Genomic DNA, 16,808 nt, shown 5'->3' on the forward strand with positions numbered 1-16,808 from the left:
ACAGGTAATTATAAACTCGGAGGTGTGGGATCTCCGAAACTATAAGCTTCTCAGAAGCGTACCTTCACTGGATCGGACGACGATTAAATTCAATTCCGGTGGTGACGTCATCTACGCAATCATGAGGAGGAACATCGATTACGTGACGTCAGCGTTCGACGCTCGCCGGATGAGGAACGATTTCGTCTCCGCTTTCCGCACGGTCGACGGCATGAGCTACTCCGACATCGCGACGATTCCGGCGGAGCGCTGCGTGCTGGATTTCGCGACGGAGCCGACGGATTCCTACGTCGGCGTGGTTGCCATGAACAGCATAATCGACCGCCGATCTACGGCTAGGGTTTACGAAATCGGCCGGCCGGAGCGGATCGGCGGCGGATCTGCGGCGGCGTTGAGTAGCGAGGAGAGAGAAGTTGCGTCCTCGCTTCTGGAGATGCATCTGAATCGGAACGACGGTGATGGAGAGCGGTGGGGTGACGGCGGCGAAGAGGAAGATGAGGATACTGATTGGGATGTTACCGAGGAGGAGGAGGAGGAAGTTGAGAGTGATAATGATGAATCAGAAAGCAGCTCTGAAGACGAAGATTAATTCTGAGGACAGGTGGCATGATATCAGTGGTGAAAAATGTAAAGGCCAAAATTAGATTATAGGGTTATTTATTTATTATTTATTTTATAATTTATAGAGAGGGAGTTTTAAAATTTATAGAGAAAATGTTGTTGTTGTTTATTTATTTTTCTGAAATATGTTCATAAATCAAAATTGGATTAACATTTTATGTATACGTTATGAATTGGTGAATAAAAATCTTAAATTTAGAATTTTTTTATCGAAACAAAAATATGTTCGTCTCTATACTTTTGATTATATTCCGCTCATCGGATGTTGGGGGACTTGATTGTTATTTTTTGTGTAGAGCTGAATTATTTAGTGGATTGTGGTCATTTAATTGGAGCTCGTTCGGTTAAAAATACACGAATCACCTTAATTACGTTCTTTGAATCTAGGGATTATTTGTCAAAAGTCCCCCATTACACAAGCCTAATTACAGTAGGTCCAATTTTTTTAGAACTTTTTGAGATAAATCCATTTAAGTATTAAATAATAAAAAATAATAAATTATCACTATTATACCCCTAACATAAAAGTAACGTATGTTTTAAGATTGGAAATAAAAAAAATTAAAAAAGATTTGTAATATCTTTTCCTATGTTATCGTAACAACAGATTCTCATATACCACGATTGCGCCCCTTAATTACTCGTCCCCTTAATTACAGAGAAACTGTTTCATACATATCTGTATTTTTTCCACACTTCCTCTACCGATCCAATTGTAGGAGCAGAACGTTTCATATTAACAACATACATAGTGGTTCTCGTGCTATTACGGAAACTCTGTAAGTTCTTAACAGTCATGTTTTTTTTTTTTTTTTTTTTTTTGTGTTCGAAATTATGTGTACATGAAAGCAACTGTTTTTTTCCCGGCCATTGTTACGCGGTTGTTAGCATATACGAACCTTTCAAAATACAGAGTGGTGTTCACGAATAATAGCCGACACACATAATATTCATGATTTTTTATTTTTGTGCAAAATTATGTTAATATGAATACATAGTGGTTTTTCCCCGACATTGTTATGTGATTTTTAACATATAGCCGATCGAACTTTTTGGAAATATAGAGTGGTTTTTACACATAATATCCGATACCCTTAATAATCATGGTTTTTTATGGGTTCGAAAGGATGTTAATATGAATGCAGCTACGTAGCAAAATAAAAGTGGTTTTCAGTAAATAACAGAGTGATGTTCAGAATTTCACCATTTTACGGGTACAGGGGTACATTAACGTAATAATAATCAGTTGTTTTCAACAAAATACAGAGTGGGAAAATATAGAGTCTAATTATGCAATACAATCGTTCAAAAAAAATACAGAGTGGTTTTCGTGCTACTCCGCAAACCGAGATAGTGCGTAATAGTCATGGGTTCAGCACTTTTCGAATTAATTTTAATATGAATGCACATTTGTTATGCTGTTGTAGCATATATTCGATCGATAATTTAAAATGTCATAGTGGTTTTGATATATTCCCGGATTACAACGTTACATGTCCGTTTTAAAATTATGAACAATGTACATGTCAGATGTGTAATGTATGTTCTCAATCGTGGTAATAGGGTATTTTTTTCCCATATCTAATAGCATGTTTTTTTTTTCGTCATAATTTACCATGTAATTATTATGTGCAGTTTCATGGATTCCAACGTGACATTTGTGTTGAGGTTTCGAGGGATTGTTGCAATAAAACGATGGTCTGATAGCATGAATTTTGATTCATTGATAAAATATGTTTGGTCGAAGTTTGATGCGATCAATGGACGTAACTTCACTTTGACTTATAAGTTTGACGTGTACGACGACTGCATCCTTGCGAGCGATGATGATTTGACATCAATGTTGTTCATCATGCGCGAGATTGGGGCTGGTCGTGTTGAGATAACCGTAAAGGAACAGCAAGCTATGGACGCAAATCTTGGTGACGGTATCCAACAACAACCGGTGCAAACTATTGTAATATTGGTCGAATATGATAGGGCCGCAGTCGTTAGTGAACAACAAAACATTGTAAACATATCAACAGGTAACAGCAAGAGATTGTTCAGTGCAGAATGGGCGAACTTAATAAAAAATGAAGGTCAAGAATTTGCAGGAGGGGCTGATGAGTTCAGGAAGTCGCTTGTGAAGTTTTCGGTGGAGATTGGGTTCGAATATGAGTACGTGAAGAATGACATGTGCAGGGTTACGGCTGAATGTCGATTCAAAGATGAAAAACAATGTCCGTGGAGGATACATGCATTGATTGATTGAGGGTTATGTATTGATTGACAACCACTTATCAGTGCATAAACAACTGAATATGTATAGTAATATATATTCATACACTCCAACACTAATTAACATTCATACAAACACCAAAATAACGCACTGGTGAAAACAGTTTAATAACCAATACAAAACGTACCATTAAGTGGTTTTAGATAACACCATTAAAGGAAAAAAAAAAAACATTCTTGCACACTTCAAAAACAGGTTAATTCAAGACACATACAGTTTTTTTTTTAAATTCTGAAGAAAAACATAAATAAACCACACAACATTTGTACCAACTGCACTTAATTCATAAACACATAACATTTTTCAAAACAACATAATTTAAAATCACATAATTATTTAAGGCACCAATCACAACACTTAATCGCCTACCATTTAGAACACTTAATACACTTAATACAGAACCACCGATTAAAGACCATGAATGAAAACCACTTAATCGTACACCACTTAGAACACTTATTACACTTAATATCTAGGAAAAAACCACTTACTACAGAAACCACCGAATATTGTTTCAAACTCAAAACCACTTATCTTAACCACATATTTTTGTGTGGTTTAAAAACCAACCCATAAAACCAGAGGAAAAAAAAGTAGCATGTAAATATCGTTGATGAAAACCAGTAATTCATAAATTGAGTTTGAGTCATATGCAGTGGTTTTGAGATCAACCCATAAAACCACTTAAACAAAAGAACGTATATATTTGGGTTGTTACAACAAAACCCAGGAAAAACCACACTAACACTTAAATGGTTAAACATACACATACCAGGATGTGCAAAACATCCAAGTAACAGACTTCCACTTCAAACATTATTTTGGAACCAAAAAAGTGGTTTCCAAATTAAGAATGCACTACGAAACTATAATTGGGCAAACACCCATCGCAACAAACAACACAAAATTGAAACATTTGTTCACCATTTACGGATTTAAAAACTCACCAGCATCTAACTGCATAATGTCAGGACCGGTTTTGGATTTCCTCTTCCCTGTAAAAAAATACAGATTACGGTAAGCACATGCACAAAACAATAAGAACAGCCATTTCGATTTATTGTGGTTTTCTACTAATTGGACGGAATCAACCTATGGTGACACTGATTACTTACTTTTCGCTGCTGATTTTTGTACCATCTTGCCGTTATACAAAAATACGATGAAATTTTGCTTCCTCTAGCAATTTTCGTCTCTGATTTCAGAGTAAAACGAGAACGTTTTCTACCGTGCTGTGGGGCATTGCAGAAAACGGGGGATAATGGGCTTAGCCGGAGTGGTTTTTTCTACCGTGATTTGGGGGAAGAGGGGCGAATTATACGGCAATGTGATTTTGGGATTGATTTGGGTTTTGATTTATTTTTGGGAGGGATTTGGTATTAATGTACCGTAATATTTAGTTTAATTTTTAGTGGGGGCATATATGGGTTTTCAAGTCCAATGGATTTATCTCAAATACCATTAATTAATTATGGATTTATCAAGAATAAAAAACCCAATAGAGGGTGTTTGACATATTCCCCCTTGAATCTATGACACTTCTTCGAGAATCTTTTTTCGTTTGGGAAAATGGGAGCATTTAATATACACACGTGAGGGCGTTGGAGCTTTTGGTTCCTCCAGTCACATATTTATAGGAGAAAATAGATAAGAGTCTTAAATTGCTAAAATAATTAGGGATTTTTATGCAAAAGTCCCCAACCAAGCATGTTTATTATTCTAGGTTTAGGGGACATATCTCTTTTACCAATAAGCCCATCCCTTTAATATTTATTATAACTAAAGGAAACATTCATGTATATCCCAATATTACCCTCAACCATTTATACCCAATTCTTAATTGTAATCCAAATTAATCAATTTTGTCCATAAAAGTTCAATTTTGACCACAAAAATTCAATTTTGACTTTTTTTTGGAGTATAATTTAATATGCTCCAATTTCATCCTTAACTTAATTTAATCTCAATTTGACCCCAAATTTCACAAATTATTAAATTTTGACCCAAAACTTTTTTTTTTTCAAAAATTTTTTTTTTTTTCAAAAACTTTTTTTTTGCCGCCGGATTCCGGCGTTGACCGGCGGTCAACGCCGGTCTCCGGCGTTGACTTTTTTATTTTTTTATATTTTTTTTTTTCTTCTTTCTTCCGGATTTTTTCGCCGGTTTCCAGCGTTGACCGGCGGTCAACGCCGGTCTCCGGCGTTGACTTTTTTTTTTTTTTTTTTTTTGCTTTTTCTTTTTTTTTTCTTTTCTTTTCTTCCGGATTTTTTCGCCGGTTTCCGGCTGTCTCTTTTTTTAGTGTTTTTTTAAGTTTTTTTTTTTTGTTTGGTTTGTTTTGTTTTTCCACGTCCGCCGCTAAACGTTGACCGTAATTGTGCTGTCACTGACAGTAAATTAACGTAATTATACTGTCAATGATAGTTAATTAACGTAATTGTACTGCCGTTGACATTACATTTATGTAATTGTGCTGCCGTTGACAGTAAATTAATGCAATATTATATTTTTTTATTTATTATTATTTTTTTTATTTTTTTTGATTTGTTGACAAGTCAACGTAATTATATTACTGTCGTTGACAGTAAAATAACTGTAAACACAATAATATTACTGTCAACAACATCAATATTATTATTTTTTTGTGGTGTTTGTATTAATATTACTGTCTATTATTGTAATATTACTGTAAACACAATAATATTACTGTGGTTGACGGTAATATTACTGTTTGTTATAGTAATATTCCTGTCAACCACATCAATATTATTATTTTGTTTGGATATTTTGTTTGTTTGAGTTATTCACGGAGTAACGTAATAATATTACTGTCTACTATTGTAATATTACTGTTGCTATAGTAATATTACTGTTGCTATAGTAATATTACTGTCACTCACAGTAATATTAATTCTTTTGATTTTTTTTTATTTTGTTTACATTTGTTGAACGGACAACATAGTAATATTACTTTATTATACAATAATAATGAATTTTGTTGTGTTAATATTAATGTGCTAGAGACTAATATAGCAATATCACTGTGTTAAACTATAGTTTAGTTATTTTTAGTGTGTTTAACAGTAATATAGTTAATATTACTGTCATTCAAAGCAATATTGTTGTTTAAACGGAAAAAAAAGTTACAGAAAAAAAAAATAAAAATAAATAAATAAAAAAAAAGTCAACGCCGGAGACCGGTGTTTACCGCCGGTCAACGCCGGAATCCGGAAAAAAAATCCGGAAGAAAGGAAAAAAAAAAAAAGTCAACGCCGGAATTCGGAAAAAAAAAAAAAAAAAAAAGTCAACGCCGGAATCCGGCGGGAAAAAAAAAGTTTTTGAAAAAAAAAAATTGTGAAAAAAAAAAGTTTTGGGTCAAAATTGAATAATTTGTGAAATTTGGGGTCAAATTGAAGTTAAATTAAGTTAAGGATGAAATTTGAGCATATAAAAGTAAGAGGGGTTATTTTAGTCATTTACATAAATCTGGACCATGTGTGGACTTATTGGTAAAAGAGAATATTGTCTGGATCTCTTTATGAATAAGTTCCCACTGATGGGCTTATTTGTAATATGCCCAAATAATTAAAGAATTAATTAATTAACTATACCGACAAATAACTATTTATACATGATGATTCAGAGCGTAGTGTCACGGTTCGCTAGTTTTGGTCCAATCTTTTACCATTTCCCTTGGGTAGGCCCAAGTTGGCCCAAATGTATAGAGAAGTAGAGATTGTTGAAGGATTCTAGAAAATATTCTAGAACCCTCCCTTGTAGATAATTTTTGTAGGAAATTTTTGGAGTGTTCTAGTGAACCACTCCCAACCGTTAGATCAAATAGATCTCCACCGTCCATTGAGGAGGTGATCTAGTATAAATAGAGGTAGAGTCCTCATTTGTAATCATCCAACAAAAATCCAACAAGCACTTAAGTAATAAAAATACTTTCCTACAAACTCTCTTGTCTTATTGAGACCACTTTAAAAATAATTTGAGGGCCTAAACGACCTCGAAACGCCACATCGTTCCGGTTCTGAAAAGCTTGGTCCCGCACAATTCTGCCTCCATCGCCATTTCATCAATATGTTTTGATTAATTTAATAGTTGGGCCGGAAATAATTATTTGATTTTCTACTTGCAATTGAGTCCTTGAATTATGAGTTTGGACTATAATTAATGGGCTGAAGGAGAAAAAAATTCATTTTGAACAATATTATGACTTTTTTTGGCACAACATTTATATAATATAAGACTCGTGATTTTTATAATATTTATCTTAATAATAATTAGTGATTATATCAAATTCGAATAATTTTGACTAAATTTTGCATTTTAATAGATGTCATAATATAATGTAGATTGATTGATGACTGTTGACTTTTTGTTATATCATAAACGTTAGAAAACCCAACAAAAAGAATAAACATAAGGAAAATAAATAACCAGTTAAATTTAATATTTAATGCAATATATTTATTTAATAATAAAATGGTCAGGGTGGGGTCAGAAAGATCTCCATAGGAATCATCGCCAAAAAGCGGCAAACTCAATATATTAAAAAAAATTAATAATAAAAAAAAAAGATGCTTCACTTTAGGACACGTGTCCAAACACTATAAATATAAAAAAGCACCAGCACATTCACACTCACAGTTTTTCCTTTACCCCCAGAAAACATTTTCTAGGTGAAATAAATACAGAAATCCACCAAAAAAATCTCATTCCAATAGCTGTAATTGTATATTCAATTTATTTTCCTTTTGAGTCAAAAAGCATCGATGGATTTTCCAATGGAAGCACAGTCGCCGCCGCCGCAGCCTGAAACCTCCGCCGCCGCCGCCGTGATGGAGGTGGAAGAGCTGCCGGAAAATGAAGCGGATGGTGAAATGGAGGTTTTGACGGCGAGAGTGAAGTCGTTAATGGATAAAATCACAGAAAATTCTGAAAACCCTAACCCCATTTTAATCAACGCTATCTCCACTATCCTTGAATCTCTCGAATCTAGGTATTAACTTTTGTTGCTCTCTACATGCAACAAAATCCAGATAATTTAATTCATTTTTTATTTTTTTTCCCTATTTTTTTAAATATCTACACAAAATCCAGATAATTCAGTTATTAATTTTTTTTTTCTGATTTTTTTTTAAAAAAAATTTTTAAAAAAAAATTTGATTTTTTATTTTTTAAATATCTACACAAAAACCACATAATTCAGTTAATTTTTATTTTTATTTTTTGTTTATTTTTTGTTATTTTTTTAAATATCTTGTAGATCGTATCTATTAGTTTATTTAACTATATGTCTGTTTATGTAAATGGTAGAAGTGAGATCTCGGTGAACATTCTTATCAAAAAAAAAAAAAGAGATCTTAATTAAGATAGAAAACATAAACGGAAAAAACCGAAAAAACGGAACTCCAATTAAGTATAGATCTTAATTAACGAACTACGTAAAAGAAACATAATTTACCGACCGCAGCTTTCCCGCGTTCTCTTAGCTCGTTTTTTCGACATTTGTGGAGTTTTCTCTTGTGCACGTGTCTCGTTCTTGTAGGTACATATATAGGAACACGTGGCGTTTTCGAAAGAGAGTTTGTACTTTTCGATTATTTATTTCCATTTAAAGGGGATTTATGATGATAAATGATTTTTGTGGGGTCGAGAAAATAGTCGGTCGACGTCACATTTATGTTCGTTTCAAGTTATGTGCCTTTTTAATTCACTTTTCAACGTAAATACCAACATAAAAAACAAAAATAAAAAATCAAAAATAAAGGAAATAAAGAGTGAATAAACGACACATATATACTTTGTCGTCTATAGGAGTACAAATGAAAAACCTTCATCTTCGGTGTTTACGTGTCTTTTCTTGCGTAATTGTTCGCATGACGATCTAAGAGAAAAAAACTCTTCTTTTTTTTTTTTAATTTTTTTATTATTATTATAGTAACTAGTTTTCATCTTGTTTATTTTTGGATATTTTAGATACACGAACGATCAAGGTCAATCCTCAACATTTACTAGCATTCTCGGTAACGCTGGACGTATTATGGAACTTATTAAGGTACATGTGTTTTTTCCTTTGCTAAACATGCCAACCTTTTTTTTTAATAGAAAATTTGTTACTAATTAAATCGGGTTTTACGTTCTTTCCTCTTCATGCAGGAGAACGATGCATTTTTCCAGTTGATATCGTCAAAAATTCTAACCGATAGAAGATATTCTGTTTCGGCAAAGGCAGCCACCGCAAGGCTCGTTTTCAGCTGTTTGCCGAGTTGGTTGGTAAGTGTACCATATTTTGAATGCAATCAATTATATTGTTCTTTTTTCAGCTTCTTTCATTACAACATATATTTATAACTTTTAACACATTGGATACAGTATCAGCTTGAAGACGATGTTCTAGATATAATCGGAGGTTGGGTGATGGATGAGACGACACCCGATACGTTGGAATTAGAAACGTTGCGAACATATTCAATCGGAGCTCTTTCAAGAGATTTTACTCTATGCTTGGTTTGGTACGGTCTTAATCCATTTTTATTTATTATTATTTAATTGTCCGTTACGTTTTTATGATCATGCGTTCGCCGCTCTCTTGTTTGTTATAACATTCTCTCTTGAACTTCAGCGACAGCGAACCAGCGGAACGTTTCTTAACGTCTGGACTGCCAGCTAAGCTAATGCAAATACTACGCATTGAGGTTTTGTGCGCGGCAAGTAGCACAAGTGAAACGAAGGCTAGTTTATCGAAAGTCGGAAATAAGGACATCACCGATTTGGTAAAGGAATCTGCCAGAGCTGCCGAAGCTGAAGCGAGAGCTTCCAAGTCATCCGAAGCAGACATAAGTGCTGCTGGTGTTGCTGCTGCCGAAGTTGTTAAGAGCACTGCTTTCGAGGCGAGTTTATATTATTATCTATTTATTGTTTTGAAAAAAATATTCACTTTTGAAATCGATAGTTTATACAAATGACTCTTTTTCCCCTAATTTTGTAGGAGTATCGAAAGACGAATGACGAAAACGTTGCAGCGTATGCTGCTTATAAGGTTGCATCGGCGCTTATAGATGATTTTAATGCTGTTGCTCTCTCGAGGTTTGATACTAAAGATATTAATATTAAATGATACTCACGTGATCATTTATTACGAGAATCTAGATTCTCACGTGAAGTTTTGCATTTCTAGGTATTTAAATTATTTTGAAGGTGATTGGGATCATTCAAACCCTGAAATTGACGAAGATGTCGGCAAATTTTTCTTCGTGGACGGCGTTTCGCTTTCAAAGCTTAGGGAGAAATTCTGTATCCAGTCGCTTGTGTGTCTTTTGATTCTGTGGAAGGATGTCGACTTTCTAGACTCTCTCCTTCACGAGAAGGCGGTCGACGTGTGCCTGGCTCTAGTGCAGAAATGTGTCGGGACAGACGATGGATCGAATGATTATAAGCTCTTTTGGCATGATATTTTGAAGCTCGTCTGTGAATTGACCGAACACGAGAAGTTCATGGTGTTGTTTTTGGATAACGGTGGCCTCCAGAAATTGCTGGCTGGTCCGAGAATTCCTCGATCGTTTCATCGTTTGTCTTCCTTTTTATGCACTGTTACTCGGGTTCAAGTAAGTATGTTTTTTTCAGTTGTTTCCTCGATTTTACCAGTGCAATTCATGCATATAGTTTGATTTGATTATATATGTTATTTATCAGCATGTCCATGTGGATTATTGTTTTTCTACGAACGCAATTGGAATATATATATATATATATATATATATATATTAGATTCCGGTTTTCGAATCAATTTTAGTTTCCGATGATCTGAAAATTCCAAGTATTTTTCGGAAGTTACACTTGTAATATTGATGTTAAAAGTATTTTATAATATAAATTACTAAAGAAATGGAAATTTCAAATCCGGATAGGATTTTTTTTTTTTTTCGAAAAAGTCTTTTCTTTCCAATTTCGGAAATTCCACTTTTTTTTTGGAATAGAATTCAAATTAGGTTTTCACTTTCGAAAAATATTGATTTTTTTTTGTTTTCCCGAAAATGCTATTTCTGATTCGATCCGTCCGATTTCCACCCCTAGTATCTTTTGTTATACTATTTGTTGTCTCACACCATAACATATTTTCACAGAGTACGATGAGATGTCTCTGCGATCTCCCTTCAAGCGTTATCCGGCAGGTTGTTGAGTTGGTTTTTGAAATTCTCGAGTCTGAACACGAATACTACATAGCAAGGGCAGATGTTTCTTCATTTCTAACGTCCGCTTTCAGCTATAGAGCGGTACTCGACGCGTTCGACGCGCACGACGGTCTGGAGAAATTGGTTAATTATTTGCATCATTCCGCTTCAGTAACATCCGGCGCTTCGACACCACTCACCTACCGACAGACACAGACTGCTCACGAGACTTGTGCCGCACTCCACCAATATATCAGAACACATCTGCTTCTGTTTGTGGATTCTATTCTAAGCGTCTCGAGTAGGGAACCGTATAAGCCAATTAACGCAAGCAACGAGGCGTTTGACTCTCTGTTTCGTCAAATACGGAACGATGAAAAATTGGGTGCCACATTTATCTACTGCCGTTGGCCCTCTGCCTACAGATTCATAAGATCAAATGGTCATATCACTTTGCTTGAGTTGTGCCAGGTTTGATTCAATATTGTCGAAATTTCGATTTCTGCATATATCACATGTTTCCCTAATATATATTTATTTGCTTTGTAGGCCTCGCAATTAACACGTACTTTACAAGGTTCTCTTCAATATATCATCGAAGTATTGCGTATACTGACTTTGATTCGGTGTATTCGAAGTGATATCATAGATGCAACGTTAAGCAATGGCCGAGCTGCTATAGCTGTAGTTTTGGATGTAATAAATACACCAGCTAATTTGGAACCGGAGGTATTTTCCGCAAACTTGATTTCATTTATATTTTATAAATATATATTTTCGATTAACCGATCATACTTCTCGTGAAAAATGTCAGATTGTGGAGCCAGCATTACATATGTTGGTAAATCTGGTTTGCCCTCCTCCATTCATCCCGGAGGACGATTTTAAAGATCGGGCAATAGCCGACATGGAAAAAGGCTGTTGTCTAGCAAGAGAATCTATCCGTGAAAATAACGGAATAAAGATTCTCCTTCGGCTTCTCGAAAGTCGGATATTCACATCCCAAGCCGATCTTGTGCGTCGCCGTGTTCTCACATGCCGAGTCCTTCTCGGTTTAGCCAAAGACAATTCCATTGCGCGTACATTATCGAAGCTTGAGGTCGTTATCCGCTTGAAATAATTTATTCATTTCCGTAATTACTTTACTTACAATTAATTATTAATTCGTACACAGTTTCCATTTTGAATATTCTATTTCAGTTGGCCAGAAGGTTGTTAGAAATCAATCGGGATTTGGGAGGAAAGAGCTCCGGCGTTGATGAGCATAATAAATGGCATGCAGAGCTTGACCAACTGACGATTGAGCTAATCTCGGTAAGTAGAATTATTCACAACAAAATTAATTAATTATATCACAAGGCACGATTACACGTAATGTATAAATTATTGCGATTTGGTGACGTACGTGTATTTGTTCGAAGTTTATTAATTTTATAAAGAAAATTGTTTGAAGGTCACAACAAATTCCGGGTGTGCAAGAACTGTAGATGCCGATGCTTTTACCCCACCTTTGAGGCGTATCGAAAAAGCTGCCATTGTCGAAGCAACTCCGATTACTTATAATCCAAGGTAACTGGAATTCTAGTTTATTCATGCATATATATTATATACCAACCCTCGTTAGGAAAGTTCGTACTTTCCCAGTTTGTAACGGGATTTGATTTTTTTTTTTTTTTTTAGTTTACTCATGCATGTGTTGTGATCTTTTTATAATGTGTGTTAAATTGTCGGGAATTCGTCGTCCATTCGAAATTTCAGGGAACTTCTTGTACTTATCCACGGGCACCTTGAAGCATCGGGTTTACCGGAAAGTGCAGCTATAGTTAGCAAAGAGGCTAAATTGACAGATTCCCAATCTTCCAAAGAACATATTGATCAATTGCCGTGTGGGCGTACTCCTTCGGGATTCTTCCCCGACAAATCCGAAGGCTCTTCGTCTTCAAATAATAAACATCCGACCTCGAGAAAAAATGAACCGTCGACACTTCCAAAGATTGTAATCAAATTGAAGGACACTCCAAGAAAATCTAAATCGTTAGAATCGGAAGAAGCGCCACCACTAATAATCCGCACTCCGGAATCCGACGGTGAATCGGACACCGAAATATTGCGGCCAAAAAAGCGCAAGTTGACGCACTCGAACGAGATTGGCTCCGAAAGGCGGCTCACGTTAGATTCTGTGATGGTCGAGTATTTGAAGCTGCAGCATTCCAAATGCTCGGCTCCAATTACGACTTTACCCCCGCTCTCGCTGCTTCACCCCCATGCATGCCCCGAACCGAGACAAACCCTAGACGCTCCGACGAACATGACAGCAAGGCTTAGGAGATGCGAAGTGGTTGGAACTGCTTACGGGGGTATAGACGTAAGTCGCAAGGACCGTCGATTTGTCTACAGTAGATTCAGACATAGGGAAACTCTATACGACAAAGTCGACAAGTCGTGTTTGACCAGCATCGCTTTTATAGAAGATCCTACTAGGGTTGCCGCATGCGGGTTTTCCAGGAGGCTAAAATTTTTCGACTTAAGCAGCACCACGGTGTGCGAGAGCTCCGTCTGCCATACTTCCGACGTGACGCATTTGCATTCTCACTCGCAACTTCTTCTCTCATCAACTTCCAATGAAGTTTGCTTGTGCGATGGATCTTCGTTTGCGGCACATACATTTGATGGAGTTAAGGCCGCACGGTTCGACAGTCACGGTACCTCATTCGCGGCGTTGCCGTCGGATTCTTCTTCGCATGAGATTCTTTTGTTCGATGTTCAGACGTTGAATTTGAATACGAGCCTTGTCGATGACACGGATAGTAGCGTAATACGTCACGAAAATCCGTATTGCGAGATTCAATTCGGCCCGTTGAGGAATATGCTTCTTTGGGAAGGAGTTTTGTGGGATTCTAGAAGTACGAGGCCGATTCATCGCTTTCAAGAATTTACCGACCTCGGTGGCGGGGGCTTTCATCCTGCTGGGAATGAGGTACGTACGTAGAGTAGAGGTTAATAGTTTTCCTTTCACATATTTACTTCAAAAAAAGAGAGTTTAATATTGCATTTAGTGCCCCTGTATTATATCGAATTGCTAAAAAACTACTCGTGTAGTTAATATTAGCAAAAAGTCTCCAATCCTATCATGCTTCCCTTTTTTTTCGGCGTATATCCTTAATGATGAGTTTTTAGTAGGGGTGGAAATTGGAACGGAAATTCTGAATTTTCACCTATCTAGATTAAAAAAAAAAAAAAACCGATTTTAAAACGTTATTTTTCAATCCGAGTTAAGTTTCTGATTTTTTTCAATTTTTTTATTGGAATTCGAATAAATATTAGATTCCAATTTTAATTTCCAAAAATTTCGATTATTTTTCGAAAATTACACTTACAATATATATCAATATTAGTATGTCTTTTTTTATTACAGGTTACTTCTTAGTTCTTCCACCTCTAGTCCATGTGATTCTTAATCGGAATTTCGTCTATTCCGATCCGAACATTTCCGATTTCAAAACGAGTTTTTGTCATTCCAGTTTCCAAAATTTCAATTTTCATTATTTTTGTCTTAATTTGTTTTGGTACAAAGCTGGAATTAGTTTTCCACTTTTGAAAAAAAAATGATCAGTCCGATTTTCACCCTTAGTTTTGCTAAAAGAAAATATATTTTTGTTGACAATTTACACGACGAATGTTTTTACAACAGGTCATTATAAACTCCGAGGTGTGCGATCTTCGAAACTTCAAGATTCTCCGATTCGTGCCCTCTTTGCACCAGACGACAATCAAATTCAACAGTGGCGGTGACGTAATATACGCAATCTTGAGGAGAGACCGCTCCGATTTCAAGTCGGCAGTAAACCCACGCCGGATGAAGCACAATCTCTTTTCGGCTTTCCGCACACTAGACGCACTAAACTACACCGACATAGCCACTATCCCAATCGAGCGGTGCGTGCTCGATTTCGCCACCGAACCGACCGATTCCTTCGTGGGGTTGATCGCGATGGATAACGATGGTGATATGAAGGGATCATTGGCTAGGATATACGATGTCGGTGAGAGAAATAATCCCAGTGATGGTGATTACGGTCTACAGTTTAATCGGAATCGGAACTGGAATCGGAACCAGAACCGGCAGAACCGGAATCGAAACAGAGATGCGGAATATGATCTGCACACAGTTGAATTGGACGAAGATGAAGAAGAATCGGAAGGGAACGATTACGAGGAAACCGTGAATGAAGACGAAGAATATGAGAGTGGGAGTGATTTGTCTTTGAATATCTACAGAAGTGAAGATGAAGTGAATTAATAAGAACATTTCTTAGGGGATATAGCACAAGTGTATTTCAATTTTTAGTGGTGGAAAATGTAATAATTTTATAGTGTATATTATTACAGTTTTACTGACAGTAAGAAACAAACTTAAGTTTGTTTCTTAATATTTTTCACCCTAAAAAGTTTGTGTGCCCTGTGTGTGTTTCGTGTGCACTATGTAGGGCTGGGACTGGGTTGGTTTTTATCCACCAACCGATCCATTACCGACCATATTTTTAGGCGGATAATCAATTTTTAACCGACCCATTGGATCGGGTCGAAAATTTCAACCAACCCATCTATAATGGGTCGGTTGGTGGTTTCTAATATTATCAAAAGTTGGTTGACCGATAATTATCGGTTATCCAACTATACTATTAAAATTTTATTAAAAATATAAAATAAAGCCCGTGTTTTCTTAAGTGGTTATTAAATTATAAAAATAATTAGTATTTTGAATTTTAAAACAATCAACACAGGAAAAAAAAATTGACCTAAATATTCCACCAGTTTCTATGCCCAAACTTAAACAAAAGCCCACAAAATTCCACTAAATCTCTTGTGTATATTTGAAATTACTTTGAACTTCCTAATCATATTTTTTCCCTAAATTGTTATTAATTATTTTGAACTGATAAATGATGATCGCACCGTGACATTACGCAAAATGTGGATATTTTTACTCCAAAATTTGAATTTTTTTTAAGTGAACTAGGTGCGGGTATAAACCGTCAACCGACCCATTCCTGAACCTATTTTTACTCCAAAATTTGAATTTTTTTAAAGTGAACTAGGTGCGGGTATAAACCATCAACCGACCCATTCCTGAACCAAATATTCGGTTTTCAACCATCAACCGACCCACAAAGGTTGGGTCGGCAACGGTTTTCAAATTTTAGCAAAAATGGTTTGACGGATGGGTCGGTTCTTAGGCTGGTAATCGACCGACCCAACCCAGTCCCAGCCCTAGCACTATGTATGTGCATATATTTCCTGAGCAGACTGCACAATGTATGTGCATAATTTGAGTATGAAATGTGTATTTTGTGTATGAATATTGTTTTTTAAACAATTCATTAGATCGGGTCGAAAATTTCAACCAACCCAGTATATAATAGTTCTATTTTCTAATATGATGAAAAGTTGATTGACCAATAATTGTCGGTGAATCAATTATATTAATAATTTTTTTTATTATAATTTATAATTTAATAGTACTTTTTGTTAATTTGTGTTTTTAATTATTATGAACTGATTAGTGATTATGAGTCTATGAAACTGTGATATTATGACATAATGTGCATGTTAAGAATTAATTTTAATTTTGGAACTGTTTTTTTTTTTTTAATTTGTTTGTTGAATTACAATTAATTATTTTGAACTGATAAATGATGATGGCAAATTTGCACTAGATATAATTT

The 16,808-nt window shown here is 35.5% G+C and overlaps 3 protein-coding genes across 3 annotated transcripts; all 3 read left to right on the plus strand.

The window, feature by feature from the left end:
* The first annotated feature begins 3 nt into the window (after positions 1 to 3).
* On the plus strand, positions 4 to 868 carry LOC148770804 (DDB1- and CUL4-associated factor homolog 1-like). Its single transcript, XM_088818073.1, has one exon. The coding sequence runs from the start codon at positions 122 to 124 to the stop codon at positions 587 to 589; it is 468 nt and encodes a 155-aa protein (XP_088674199.1). The 5' UTR covers positions 4 to 121; the 3' UTR covers positions 590 to 868.
* Positions 869 to 7,656: 6,788 nt separating this feature from the next.
* Positions 7,657 to 9,904, plus strand: LOC148770805 (DDB1- and CUL4-associated factor homolog 1-like). The gene is made up of 5 exons (XM_088818076.1): positions 7,657 to 7,907; positions 8,888 to 8,966; positions 9,068 to 9,184; positions 9,284 to 9,423; positions 9,534 to 9,904. The coding sequence occupies exons 1-5, from the start codon at positions 7,681 to 7,683 to the stop codon at positions 9,874 to 9,876; spliced, it is 906 nt and encodes a 301-aa protein (XP_088674202.1). The 5' UTR covers positions 7,657 to 7,680; the 3' UTR covers positions 9,877 to 9,904.
* Positions 9,905 to 9,954: 50 nt separating this feature from the next.
* LOC148770806 (DDB1- and CUL4-associated factor homolog 1-like) lies at positions 9,955 to 15,501 on the plus strand. The gene is made up of 8 exons (XM_088818075.1): positions 9,955 to 10,515; positions 11,035 to 11,553; positions 11,632 to 11,811; positions 11,897 to 12,181; positions 12,283 to 12,396; positions 12,536 to 12,651; positions 12,841 to 14,059; positions 14,774 to 15,501. Exons 1-8 carry the CDS (start codon positions 9,970 to 9,972, stop codon positions 15,380 to 15,382), a joined length of 3,588 nt encoding a protein of 1,195 aa, XP_088674201.1. The 5' UTR covers positions 9,955 to 9,969; the 3' UTR covers positions 15,383 to 15,501.
* The last annotated feature ends 1,307 nt before the right edge of the window (positions 15,502 to 16,808 follow it).

Source organism: Erythranthe guttata, chromosome 5 (assembly GCF_056151865.1).
Source record: "Erythranthe guttata isolate IM_541 chromosome 5, IM_541, whole genome shotgun sequence".
Classification (NCBI taxonomy): domain Eukaryota; kingdom Viridiplantae; phylum Streptophyta; class Magnoliopsida; order Lamiales; family Phrymaceae; genus Erythranthe; species Erythranthe guttata.

Excerpts from the sequence above, each read along its gene's own strand:
- LOC148770804 (XM_088818073.1), top strand. The coding sequence starts at position 122 with ATGAGGAGGAACATCGATTACGTGACGTCAGCGTTCGACGCTCGCCGG.
- LOC148770805 (XM_088818076.1), top strand. The coding sequence starts at position 7,681 with ATGGATTTTCCAATGGAAGCACAGTCGCCGCCGCCGCAGCCTGAAACC. Across the intron at positions 8,967-9,067 it reads GTATTATGGAACTTATTAAG|GAGAACGATGCATTTTTCCA; the intron begins GTACATGTGTTT and ends CTCTTCATGCAG. Across the intron at positions 9,185-9,283 it reads GCTGTTTGCCGAGTTGGTTG|TATCAGCTTGAAGACGATGT; the intron begins GTAAGTGTACCA and ends CATTGGATACAG.
- LOC148770806 (XM_088818075.1), top strand. The coding sequence starts at position 9,970 with ATGATTTTAATGCTGTTGCTCTCTCGAGGTTTGATACTAAAGATATTA. Across the intron at positions 10,516-11,034 it reads GCACTGTTACTCGGGTTCAA|AGTACGATGAGATGTCTCTG; the intron begins GTAAGTATGTTT and ends ATATTTTCACAG. Across the intron at positions 12,397-12,535 it reads TGACGATTGAGCTAATCTCG|GTCACAACAAATTCCGGGTG; the intron begins GTAAGTAGAATT and ends AATTGTTTGAAG.